This window comes from Selaginella moellendorffii, unplaced genomic scaffold, assembly GCF_000143415.4.
Source record: "Selaginella moellendorffii unplaced genomic scaffold, v1.0 SELMOscaffold_315, whole genome shotgun sequence".
Taxonomy (NCBI): domain Eukaryota; kingdom Viridiplantae; phylum Streptophyta; class Lycopodiopsida; order Selaginellales; family Selaginellaceae; genus Selaginella; species Selaginella moellendorffii.
In genome coordinates this window covers 1-11,684 of record NW_003314571.1, presented here as the reverse complement: position 1 = coordinate 11,684, position 11,684 = coordinate 1, and the positions used below count along the sequence as shown (strand labels likewise).

Here is an 11,684-nt window from a genome sequence, read left to right as displayed (position 1 = left end):
TGACAGAGGCGCTTCTTCCCAGCTTGATTTGCAGCTTATCTCCATCCATGCTCACGCTGCTCTTGAGCGCTCGCAGCAGCAGGTTTAGATCCAGCGTGAAAGCAATGCGGTCTTCGTTCTGGCTGGAAATCCGATAGTCATCGAACAGCAGTGCCTAGAGCATACATGTATCAGACAGAGGAAGGAAAAACCGAAAGAGAGTGAGAAAAAGAATGCCCACCTCCTTGAACTGCGCAATCGCCTGGACGCCATCGGCATTGACGGCATTGTGCATAAGCGTGACGTGCGTCCTGGTGAGATAGACGTAGCACGTCTTCCCAATCTTCTCAAACGCCGGCACGAATTCTGGCAAAGAACCGGCGAGGAGGATCCATCAAGAAGATCGAGCTATCTATCGATCGAATCGATGGAACCGGCTTACTCTTCTCCAGCGTCGTGACGCCCTTGTCCGTGAAGAATGCCTTGAATTTCATCGTTAGGGTTTTAGGGCAAAGCCCAACCAGAGGTTTAGTTAATGTTAATAATACAGAGTAACAGATACATTTATCCCTAGAATATGCTCAAACAGTGTTTATTTAATCTGACGTAATTTGATTAATTTTAAATCACGAATAGCGACTTATAGCGACCTTTTAACTCGAGCGTCCAATAGAATCACATGATTCTAACGTGTGAGTGGAAGTTTTGTCTCGTCATTGAGGACCACACTCGTGGTAGCGTACAGCGTTAGTAGTCCACGGCTCCAAGTCGGGAGTATATATCTTTTGTTCTTGCTCCAAGCTCCCCAGAGTCGATCATCAATAGTGAAGCGTGTAGTGCTTGCTTACCATGGCTACTATAGCTTCTACTTGCCAGCTCCTGTTTTCGCACAAAACCACAGTCAGTCGAAGCTTTGAGAGGAGAATTGCAAGTAGGACTCACCAGAGATGCCTCGTCACAGCGAAGGTTGCCAAGCAAAAGAGCTCCAGCGTTGCCACCGCACCTGCTTCTCTAGAGATCGCTCCGGATGTTGCGACGCAGCGCGGTGTTTCATCGCCGGTCCTTCTTGAATGCGTCCTGGTCGTGTACAAGAAGAACGTGCTAGATCTCGTTGACGTCCTCGCGGATTTCCGGGACGACGCCGCCGATTTTCTGCTCGGCAAGAAGGTGACGGTTCAGCTCGTGAGCGAAGAACTGCTTCCTGGTAAGCACGAGAGCGGTTTAGATGCTGAACTTAGCTTCTTACCTGTCCTTGGTTCTCTACAGGCACCCAGGAACCGAAGATGAGCGACGTGGTGCCGATAAGTCACTGGTATTGTGCTCGAGACAGAATCGAAGCGAGCGGATGTATCACATACAAAGTCCAGATAGTTGTAGATAAGAGCTTCGGGAATGTTGGGGCTGTTCGTATTGGCAATGCTCACCCGAATGAATTCTTTCTCAGCACCTTCCACATTGTGCAGCCAGATGGAACTTCAGCTTACTTCACCAGTGATTCATGGCTGCACCCGACCGCGGAGAACTGCCCCCGAATTTTCTTCAGAAACAAGGTAAGGCATCTGCACATATATATTTTTTTTTCGTTAAAGCTGAGGAAAGAAAAACCTGATGTGATAAGGTGTGCCTACCTGGCAACACTCCCTTGGGCCTGAGAAACTTTCGTGCACGAGAACTCCAAGATATTCAAGGCGACGGAACAGGCGAGCGAAAGGATAGCGACCGGGTTTACGACTACGATGTGTACAACGACCTCGGGAACCCTGACAACGACATTGAGCTGCGGAGACCCGTTCTTGGAGGAGGCGAGTTTGCTTATCCTCGCAGAGTTAGAACCGGTCGCCCGCCTACACAAACAGGTGAGTCACGAGTTCATACAAAGAGCAATTTTACTTACCGATATCTAAGCTAAACAGATCCACGGTCGGAGAGTTTGCCTCCCGGAATCGATAACATGTATGTCCCGTCGGACGAAACGTTCATGAGAGAGAAAAACTCCAACTTCGTAGGGGACACGATCAAGGCCGCTGCACATTATCTGGTTCCAGCTATCAAATCGGCATACAGGAGGGACAAGAGCCCTTACTTTCAGAGCTTCGAACAGATTATAGCGCTGTATGACGACGGTATTGAGCTGGGACAAGACGTCAGTAGTACAAATGCAAATGAAAAGAAGAAACTTCGGAATCCCTTCACCTTGATCAACCAGCTGACAGATACCGATAAAACCAACAACAGCCTTCTCAAGTACCCGTTGCCGCAAATTATCCAAGGTAGGATATGGAGGTGTTCCGGGGTTTTGCCTCTCATCGTCACTTCTTTTTGCAGATGATTGTGAATCCTGGATGCTGGATTATGAGTTCGGAAGGCAGACTATTGCGGGTCTGAATCCCATGATAATAAAAAAGCTCGAGTCCTATCCTCCTGTAAGCAGTCTGGATCCCAAGATTTTCGGGCCAAAAGCCACTGCACTGAAAGACGAACACATACTGGATCAGCTCAACGGCCTCACTGTTCAAGAAGTAAGAAAGTGTTTTTCTAAGAACCAAGCTTCACCGCTGGTGTTTGTCAGGCTTTGGAGGCGAATAAGCTCTTCATCCTGGATTACCACGATGCATTCCTGCCATACTTGAACAGGATTAATGCGCAGGAGGGAAAGAAAACGTACGCAACACGGACTATATTGTTTCTTACAGACAGAGGTGTCTTGAAGCCTATAGCCATCGAGTTGAGCCTCCCAGCAGCAACAGCGACCGGCCAGAGAAAGAACAGGGTATTTGTCTGCTCCGACACACCAAAGAGGGACTGGGCTTGGGAAGTTGCCAAAGGACACGTTGCCGTGAATGACTGTGGATACCATCAACTCATTAGTCACTGGTAAGAGAATGATACAAAAAAATATATGGCAATGCTTACCTGATCGCGCTCATCCAGGCTGAGAACGCATGCCGTCATGGAACCGTTTATAATTGCTATGCACAGGCAGCTGAGCATTCTTCATCCAATCTACCTCCTGCTGATTCCGCACTTCAAAGACACAATGACCATCAATTCCAAAGCTCGCCAATCGCTGATCAATGCATCAGGAATCATCGAAGCCAACTTCACACCGGGAAAATACTCCATAGAAATAAGTGCTGTCGTCTATGGATCGCAGTGGAGATTCGACCAGCAGGGACTTCCAGCTGACTTGATCGCCAGGTAAGGGGATTTCTGGCTTGAAACTATCCAAACGAAAAACAAGCATTGATTTTTTTCCAGGGGAATGGCTACTCCAAATCCGAAAGCCAGACACGGCCTAGACCTCCTCATTGAAGACTATCCTTACGCAGTGGATGGACTGAACCTCTGGAGTGCATTGAAGCAATGGGTGACGGACTACACAGACATTTTCTACAAGGACGATGCTTCAGTCAGGGATGACACTGAGCTCCAGGCATGGTGGCAAGAAATCGTGAATGTTGGTCATGCAGACAAGAAAGTTGGATGGACAGACCTGAACACAAAAGCAAACTTGATCGAGGCACTCACCACCATGATTTGGATCCCATCGTGCCACCACGCTGCTGTTAACTTTGGCCAGTATGCATACGCTGGATTCCCAGTGAACAGGCCGACCATCGCTCACAAGCTCATTCCTGACGAAGACACCGAAGAATATAAACAGCTGCGAAGAGGGGAGAAATTCTACCTCTCGTCCTTCTCCACCAAAGTCGAAGCGACGCAGGTGATGACAACCATCGAGATCCTCTCCACTCATTCATCCGACGAAGAGTACCTGGGCACGCGGCCGGAGCACTGGACGAGCGACAAACGGGTGCTGGACGCATTCGAGCGATTCAAAGCCGCCATAGCCGAGACGGAGGCCGAAGTGATGGCAAAGAACGCAGATCCAGAGCTGAAGAACCGCCGCGGCCTTGTTAATCTGCCCTACACACTCCTTGCTGTGAGCTCGTCCCCGGGCATCACTGGCCGAGGCGTCCCCAACAGCATCTCCATCTAGAACACTCTCGTACTTAGATATTTTATTATTTAATGATTATTATTCATTTAGATTAATTTTGTGTTTATAATTTATAAAGATGTTTATAATTTATAAACTTTCTTAAACCCTTTCTAGTGTATTCTTTTTTATTCTAAGATTAATCTTGTCTTTATAAATTACAAACATGCTTTTAATTATAAACTTTATTTGATCAATTGGATTCATAAGTAAATATAACATTACTTTTAAACAAATCAAGCATTACAATTTATTTTGTAATGGACACACGATTCATTCTTGCGCCAAGAACTCAGCTGATCCGCTGCAATACAGCCTTGAATTCCTGATCTTCCTCTTCTCCGTAGTATGATCTTGATCCCGTCTGATTTGCTCACCGCTGTGGCACGAGCTTGTCCTCGTATCCTTCTACACTTAAAATTCATGTAAAAACTCCAGATCAAGAGAATGAAAAGAAGCAAAACTTTCCTCGACTTATCTTCTACGATAAGAAAATGTCCATTATCTCTAACTCTTCTCACGTCCTGAAAAAAATCACTACAAGCATCAATCATATCGAATCGATCAATCACTTACGAAATGCGCAAGTGACGAGGAATCCAGCACGGGGATGATCCACCACAGCAGTGTAAGGAAAATATTAAAGTTTTCCTTCTCTAGTCATCACGACCACACATCGCTACAAGGGATCTACTGGATCATCGCTTGTGCTCGCTTTTGCTGCAACAGGGATGAAAGTAGAGGATGGAGAACACGAGAAATCGAGACCAGGCTTGTTTTTAGCTTCCTCCGCTTCTTCAATTTGAGAGAAAATCCCGCTGCCGACGCTTCAGGTGAAGAGGAGTGAGATCGAGAAAAAAACTGCACAGATCATCTCAATGTCTTTCACCGACGATCCAAAACTTTCTGTGTAGCTTAGATCCAGCTTGCGCTGCTGCTTCTCCGATCGCGTAAGCTTCGTGCTTTTCTCCCTGCCCCAGAGACCGAGCTCTTGTGTAGATCTGAAGAGCATTGATGTGGAATGTGATGGGTCTCTTGCTGCGTTTGTCAACTATGTCATGTCACCGATGTGGACTCAGTTGTGAACTGGCATTTGTTTCTCTCTTCTGGCGTTCGTTTCTTCTTCTAGCTCCAAGAATTCTCTTGCTGCAGGAGGAGGATGGAAGTTGATATGCCGCCGCAAGTTTCCAATAAGCCGAGCGTTCTCCCGGAGCTGGAAAATGTTATGCTACCTCATTGTTCTCATCTACTTAAACAGTATAAGCAGGCACGACTTCCACACGCGACTTTTCTTTTTTGTTCCAACCAGCAGGATTTCTAATCTGGTTCCATAGGCGAAATCTTGCGCAGATGAATGAGATTGCAACAGCTAAACTGGCGGAGCAGTGGCAAGGCCGTGAGATGAGAATGCCGTGAATCCGTGTGGGAGTTTCGTGGCAGCGGGGCTCTTTGGGTGGTGCCAAAGCCGGGACACGCGACGACGCGGGGCAGATCGGGGGTTTGTGGATCGCTGCGGCACCTGGATGAATGGAGGTTCTAGTGGTCAGTTCTTAGGAGGATAGCTAGACGCTTCTGCTGTGCCATTCTAATTTCGCGCATTTTATGAAACATTTACACTTGGCTTTCTAGGTACTAAGCTACCTAGAGGTGTCTTTGGGAACCTTTAAAGGAACTCCTTATCCCTTAGCTTGCTAAGGCTTTTTCTTTCGCAAATTTTTAAATTGTTATATGGTCTAACATGGACAATTCCATGTTTTAGACTCTCTATGGCATCACAATTGCTAATAACAATATGTTTGAGCACCTATTTGATTCTCCACTCTTAACTGGCATAATCACTTTTGGTTATGCAATTTGATTCCTATGGTTTAGTTCTATCCTCTTATTACTTATTTTTTGCCTCATACCTTTCCTTTGGTTATGTATCCATTTGCCGATATCGAATTGCCGGCAGTTGCCTTCCATCTGATCGACCAAAGGGTTTATCCAGACCGACCCATCAGCAACCAAGCTCTTGTGAATATGAAGGCTATCAGGAAAGTTCGCCTGACCTATATGTTCTATCTGCCACCTTGGGACAGGCGAGAGTTTGGTTTGCTCCTCGCTGCGTGGGACTTGGCGGCGAACGAGATGATGGATAATGACCAGAAGGATTTAAGGTTGAAGGTTAAGACTGCCGATTTAGTGTTCACCTGGTACAGTGGCATCCCACGGGTTGTTTGGGATGGAGAGTGGCAAAATCTGAAAGAAGCATGCTTACATTCGGAGTACCTGGCAAATATTAAACTTCAGAACATATCGTTCATGCTACAGAGCGCTGACAGTCACTTGTTTCACTTCAATCTCAAGCCTGGCGCCCGTTTCAAAGAGTTTCAGTACACGTTTTGCTCGGAGAAGGTCGCCAATCTCTATACTGAGTACCTGTGTAGAGCCAACGTGAACGAGATCCGCAGCTTTCTCGAGGCATTTCAGCCGTTCAGGGAGTACTCAGTGCTGAGAGGCTTCGTTTTCGAGCAATATGTCATCAGGTGATGCCGATGGTAAGATGCCCGCGCTTTTTCACCATTTGAATGCTTTATCTGCATGTTATAGGTTGACACTGCTTACTGCCAGCGTTGTTCCCAAACCAAGGATCGGGGCGTGGATGTCGACAACGATGAAACTCTACTGGTTTTCTTTTTTACTTCTGGATTCATATTGCGGCTTCAAGTTCCAGAAGTACCGATCATCTCGAAAGGTTTCTCAGAAAGCTGTCAGAGGTGAGTGCTTTCATATGAACAAGAAGTATGTGAAGTTACAGTTTCTTTCTTTACCAGGGATTGTGCGGACGTGCCGGTATCTGGGAGTCCTTATGTAGAAGAGATGAGCGACGGGATGGATGTGGTTTCTATAGATGCGGACTTGCTGGGGACTTGGGAGGAGGCTCTCGGCTGCAAAGAGTCCGAGGAAACTTTTGAAGATCCACTGGAGAAGTCACTTGTCCAAGTCACTTGTCCAATATTTGAAGCGGAAGTTGGCGTGTGATAGAGACGAGCTGGACGACTTGGAAAAGATACGTGACATTGCAGATGGTAGGCTGAAGCGCAAACGTCTTGAATCATTGTGCAAGATGTACAAGATCAGAGCTAATACCACCAACGACGAGATGCTGTTTGATCTGGCTGATCTCCGAAGTAAATGTAGAAAAACTGCTTAGGCAAAGCTCTCTAAGAACTATGGCTGCCTATGCTTAAGTGTGGCTGTCCATTGATAAACTAGTCCAGCGTTCTTTGTGGCAATCTCGTGGATCCAATTTGGATTGTCTCACAACACACCATCTGGAGAGAACGAAGAACACTTTAGAAACCAAGAAAGAATGGCTGGGTCAAGAACAATGGCTAAGTGGAATGTTTTGTATCGACTGGCCGAATTCAGATTTGTTGATGATATACCTCCGACCCATATAGTTTACTGAAGAACTACAACACCGTTCATGATTCGGATTTTTCATATTGTACATATCGCAGATTGTCCAGACAAAACAGTGTTCGGGTGTCGTTTAGCAGACTCTTTCTGAAACTGGAAGCCTGTAGTGCAAGGTGACCGAGCATAAAGCTCGAACTTCGTCACCAGGTTGGAGCCACTCCTGTAGATGAAAGAAAACCGAAACGAAAGAAATAAAAAGGAAAGAAAGACAAAGCTCGTACCGAAATAGCATGCGTCTGGCATTGCAAGCTCTTCGCAAAGTGTTTGTTCTTCACGTGCTGCCACTAAATCAAGAGTGTTTAGTAAAAAAAAACCGAGGAATCCAAGACGATGCGTAAAGAATGATAAAAAAATATATAGCAATGCGTACCTGATCGGCATTGGTGGTGAGCTTTGAAATTGATTGTCATTGTGTCTTTTGAAGTGCGGAATCAGCAGGAGGTAGATTGGATGAAGAATACTCAGCTAGCAATTATACATGGTTCCATGACAGCATGCATCAATCATCGAAGACAACTTCACGGCGGGAAATTACTCCATAGAACTAACTGTTGTCGTCTATGGATCGCTGTGGAGATTCGACCAGCAGGGACTTCCAGCTGACTTGATCGCCAGGTAAGGGGATTTCTAGCTTGAAGCTATCCAAACAAAAAGCAAACAATGATTTTTCCCAGCCAAATCCGAAACCCAGACACGGCCTAGACCTCCTCATTGAAGGCTATCCTTACGCAGTTCTGGAGTGCATTGAAGCAATGGGTGACAGACTACACAGACATTTTCTACAAGGACGATGCTTCAGTTAGGGATGACACTGTGGTGGCAAGAAATCGTGAATGTTGGTCAAGCAGACAAGAAAGTTGGACGGACAGACATGAACACAAAAGAAAACTTGACCGACGCACTAACCATCATGATTTGGATCTCATTGTGCCACCCATACGCTGGATTTCCAGTGAATAGCGCTCACAAGCTTAAACATTTGTGAAGAAACGGGGAGAAATTCTACCTCTTATCCTCCAAAGCCGAAGCGACGTTGGTGATGACAACCATCGAGATCCTCTTCATGCATTCCTCTGACGATTGAGAACTGCCGCCTTGTCAATCTGCCTTACACGATGAACCCTAAAATCCCAAATAGATTTAGCTGTTAAATTTAATTTTTCCCGCTTTATAATTATTAGAGTTCTTCATACTTTATTTATAATAGACACAATCTCCAAACGGTCTCTCTCCTCTCTCTCGCGATCGATTCATCTAGTACGCCAAGAACTCGCAGATGAAGGGCTGATCCGCGTGCTCGTCGTTGCAATACAGCCCTGGATGCTGCTTGAATCCCTGCTTGGCCAGCAATTCGCGCACCGCGAGCACCAGATCCTTGTTCCCAATGCCTCGTCCATCGCTCTCGCGCAGCACGCTCTGGACGGCATTGCTGAGAGCACCGTAAGCACCCTCCTTGTTCCCCCCGGGCTTCGCATCCGCTGAGGTCTCATCCGATTGACAGCCGCTCACAAGCACCGCCATGTCCGATCTGCGACCCTGGTTCCCACTTCCAGCGTAGGCATCGTGTGGATTCGCGTGCGTTTTCACCGCCGGCGATGCGTACTCCTCCCCCGATTCCTCGAGCTTTGTCTTGAGGAAATCCTGCGCGAGACCACCGATTGCTCCCCAGATCCCCCCCTGGCCTCCATCGTTCCCGCCGCTGCTCTGGAGCCTCTGGAAGAGGAGATTGACGAACTTCTTCACCTTGGGGCTGGCGTCCTCGCCGAAAACGTCGAAGAGCGTGGGTCGGATGTTGCCCACGCTCACGTCTTGCCTGCCGGTCTTCTCCTTGAGGAGATCGATGAACACCGACAGCGGCAGTGACTTGTTCTTGACGACGTCACCATTCTCAGTTTCTTCCTCGAGAACTTGCTCTTCTTCTTGGTCCTCTTGGCGACGGTGGCGGCTGCCCAGCTTGAATGGGAGCTTGATGCCGGATCGGCTCTCAAACGCGCTCTGGACGCCCTGGAAAACGAGATCTCGGAATCCACCACCACGGCCACCTTGTTCTTCCTCTTCTCCGGAGTATGATCGCGATCCCGTGGAGCTATCGCCGACTTGCTCCTTGGCATTCTCGATCAATCCACCGCTGTGGCACGAATCCGAGACGAGCGTGATCCGGCATCCCTCCGGGAGCTTGTCAACCAAGTCGCGGAAATCATCATCTAGAACAAGAAAAATCAAGTTTTTATCAAGATGATAACGATCGATCGATCTTACCAGTGATCAAGTTCATGTCGCAAGGAACAATGCATTCGTCGTAGCCCGTATCATCCGGCTCGCCCGACTCGGCAGGAACTCGGACACCATGGCCACTGTAGTGGAAAAAGAGGATACCGCCATCCTCGGTCCCCTCGATGAGATTGGCAAGAGCTTTCCGGATGTTGGCGCCGGTGGGCTGAGTGCCCTCGGAATCGGTGTCGATGAGCACCACGATTTCATCCTCGGCGAAGCCAAACTTCTCCACCAGGCTGCGATACATCCGCTTCACATCGTTGACACAGCCGTGGAGCTCGGCCTTGGTACCGGGGTAATTGCAACCCACCAGTAGCGCCCTCTTGCCCATGGATCGATCGATCCGCGAAGATCACTGCAAAGAGGAGGAACCCAGATGCGCAAAAGAGGATTTTTGTCTTAGGAAAAAGAGGATTTTTTCGCTGAGATCTAAGAATGCAGTATCGATTGTGTGGGGAGATCGAGATAGCACTTACCAGCGATGGGATCAATCGATCGAAGAAGGCCACTCCTTTTCTTTCCAGGACTGAGAAAGAAGATAAATACTCTCACATAGTGGCTATGGGCTATGGATTAACTAAATCCGAGTCTCGCTACTTTCTTTTCTAGCTAAAATCCGGAAGAGCGTGTTGTCGGTGACAGTTCCGTAGAGAGAATCTTTTCTCCGTACGAGAGCATTTTGGGGGAATATTCGTGCTTCTTCTACCTGGAGTGAAGAAAAAAATTTCTCTAATGGAAGCTCCCCCTTTTTCTAGTTAGGGTTTTAGCGGAAGGAAAAAAGGCTCCTTCCTTTGAGTGTCGCCAACGTTGACGTGACTTAATGTAGCCTCCAGATAGATATTTTAGGGCTCCTCTCCTTTGTGGCGCAATGGCGCATCGTCTAGCAGCGCGATCTTCCTCCAGAGCCGCGATTCGGCGGCTGTGCGTGCGATTCTTCCACTCCAGCACCACAAGCAGCGGCGATCGATCGGCGCCGCGCCAGGTACTGAAATATCTCGAGGAATCGCAACGGCGGCAGCCTTTTGGGGTCCGATCGCTGCCATTCCATGGCAGCCCGCGGTGGATGCAGACGGCCGCGGCGTCGGCGCCCCGGTCCGTGCCCCTCTCGCGCCTCACGGATAATTTCCTCGATGGCACAAGCAGCGTCTACCTCGAAGAGCTCCAGAGGGCGTGGGAGGCAGATCCCAAGAGCGTGGATGAATCGTGGGACAACTTCTTTCAGAACTTCACAGGGAAAGCGGCCTCCAGCCCGGGGGTGTCCGGCCAGACGATCCAGGAGAGTATGCGCTTGCTGCTGCTGGTGAGAGCGTACCAGGTCAATGGTCACATGAAAGCCAAGCTCGATCCACTGGGACTGGACGAGCGGGTTCCTCCTGAAGATCTCAACCCTGCGCTCTATGGATTCACAGAGGCCGATCTGGATCGGGAGTTTTTCATCGGGGTGTGGAGGATGTCCGGGTTTCTGTCGGAGAATCGCCCAGTCCAGACTCTCCGCGCGATCTTAAAGCGACTCGAGCAAGCCTACTGTGGGACGATTGGGTATGAGTATATGCACATCTCGGATCGAGAGAAGTGTAACTGGTTGCGGGAGAAGATCGAGCAGCACGTTCCTAGCAAGTATTCTAAGGAAAGGCAGATCACCATCCTCGATCGTCTCATCTGGGGGACAAAGTTTGAGAACTTCCTGGCACAGAAGTGGACGGCCAAGAGGTTTGGACTGGAAGGTTGCGAGACACTTATCCCTGGTATGAAGGAGCAAATCGATCGAGCAGCGGACCTGGGAGTCGAGAGCGTTGTCATCGGTATGCCTCACCGTGGCAGGCTCAACGTACTGGGAAACGTTGTGAGGAAGCCTCTGCGGCAAATCTTTAGCGAGTTTGCTGGGGGGACCAAGCCTGCCGAGAGTGGCTACAGTGGAAGTGGTGATGTCAAGTACCATCTAGGAACGTCCTACGATAGACCGACC

The 11,684-nt window shown here is 48.4% G+C and overlaps 3 protein-coding genes and 1 long non-coding RNA gene across 4 annotated transcripts; 1 reads left to right on the top strand and 3 right to left on the bottom strand.

Annotated features, from left to right (window-relative positions):
• Positions 1-12: 12 nt before the first annotated feature.
• On the bottom strand, positions 13-481 carry LOC9641104 (the record flags this gene model as incomplete). The annotated part of the gene is made up of 3 exons (XM_002994457.2): positions 422-481; positions 221-345; positions 13-154 (listed from the first exon to the last, which is right to left on the bottom strand). Coding segments are annotated over exons 1-3 (319 nt in total), but the record flags the coding sequence as incomplete, so codon positions are not given.
• Positions 482-665: 184 nt separating this feature from the next.
• LOC112343920 lies at positions 666-1,333 on the bottom strand. Its single transcript, XR_002991469.1, has 3 exons — positions 1,226-1,333; positions 922-1,180; positions 666-858 (listed from the first exon to the last, which is right to left on the bottom strand). It is a non-coding gene; the product is annotated as an uncharacterized LOC112343920 (long non-coding RNA).
• Positions 809-4,086, top strand: LOC9641101 (linoleate 9S-lipoxygenase). The gene is made up of 8 exons (XM_024668015.1): positions 809-1,183; positions 1,246-1,529; positions 1,598-1,835; positions 1,893-2,249; positions 2,305-2,498; positions 2,549-2,853; positions 2,911-3,177; positions 3,238-4,086. The coding sequence occupies exons 1-8, from the start codon at positions 829-831 to the stop codon at positions 3,977-3,979; spliced, it is 2,742 nt and encodes a 913-aa protein (XP_024523783.1). The 5' UTR covers positions 809-828; the 3' UTR covers positions 3,980-4,086.
• A 4,505-nt stretch (positions 4,087-8,591) lies between these two features.
• On the bottom strand, positions 8,592-10,388 carry LOC9641102 (metacaspase-5). Its single transcript, XM_024668016.1, has 3 exons — positions 10,195-10,388; positions 9,704-10,073; positions 8,592-9,648 (listed from the first exon to the last, which is right to left on the bottom strand). Exons 2-3 carry the CDS (start codon positions 10,047-10,049, stop codon positions 8,699-8,701), a joined length of 1,296 nt encoding a protein of 431 aa, XP_024523784.1. The 5' UTR covers positions 10,050-10,073; positions 10,195-10,388; the 3' UTR covers positions 8,592-8,698.
• Between the last annotated feature and the right edge of the window lie 1,296 nt (positions 10,389-11,684).

Bases quoted from the DNA above. Each gene is read 5' to 3' on its own strand.
- LOC9641101 (XM_024668015.1), top strand. From the start codon at position 829: ATGGCTACTATAGCTTCTACTTGCCAGCTCCTGTTTTCGCACAAAACC. The intron at 1,836-1,892 runs GTGAGTCACGAG...TAAGCTAAACAG, and splicing joins TCGCCCGCCTACACAAACAG to ATCCACGGTCGGAGAGTTTG. The intron at 2,499-2,548 runs GTAAGAAAGTGT...GGTGTTTGTCAG, and splicing joins ACGGCCTCACTGTTCAAGAA to GCTTTGGAGGCGAATAAGCT.
- LOC9641102 (XM_024668016.1), bottom strand. From the start codon at position 10,049: ATGGGCAAGAGGGCGCTACTGGTGGGTTGCAATTACCCCGGTACCAAG. The intron at 9,649-9,703 runs GTAAGATCGATC...TTCTTGTTCTAG, and splicing joins CGACATGAACTTGATCACTG to ATGATGATTTCCGCGACTTG.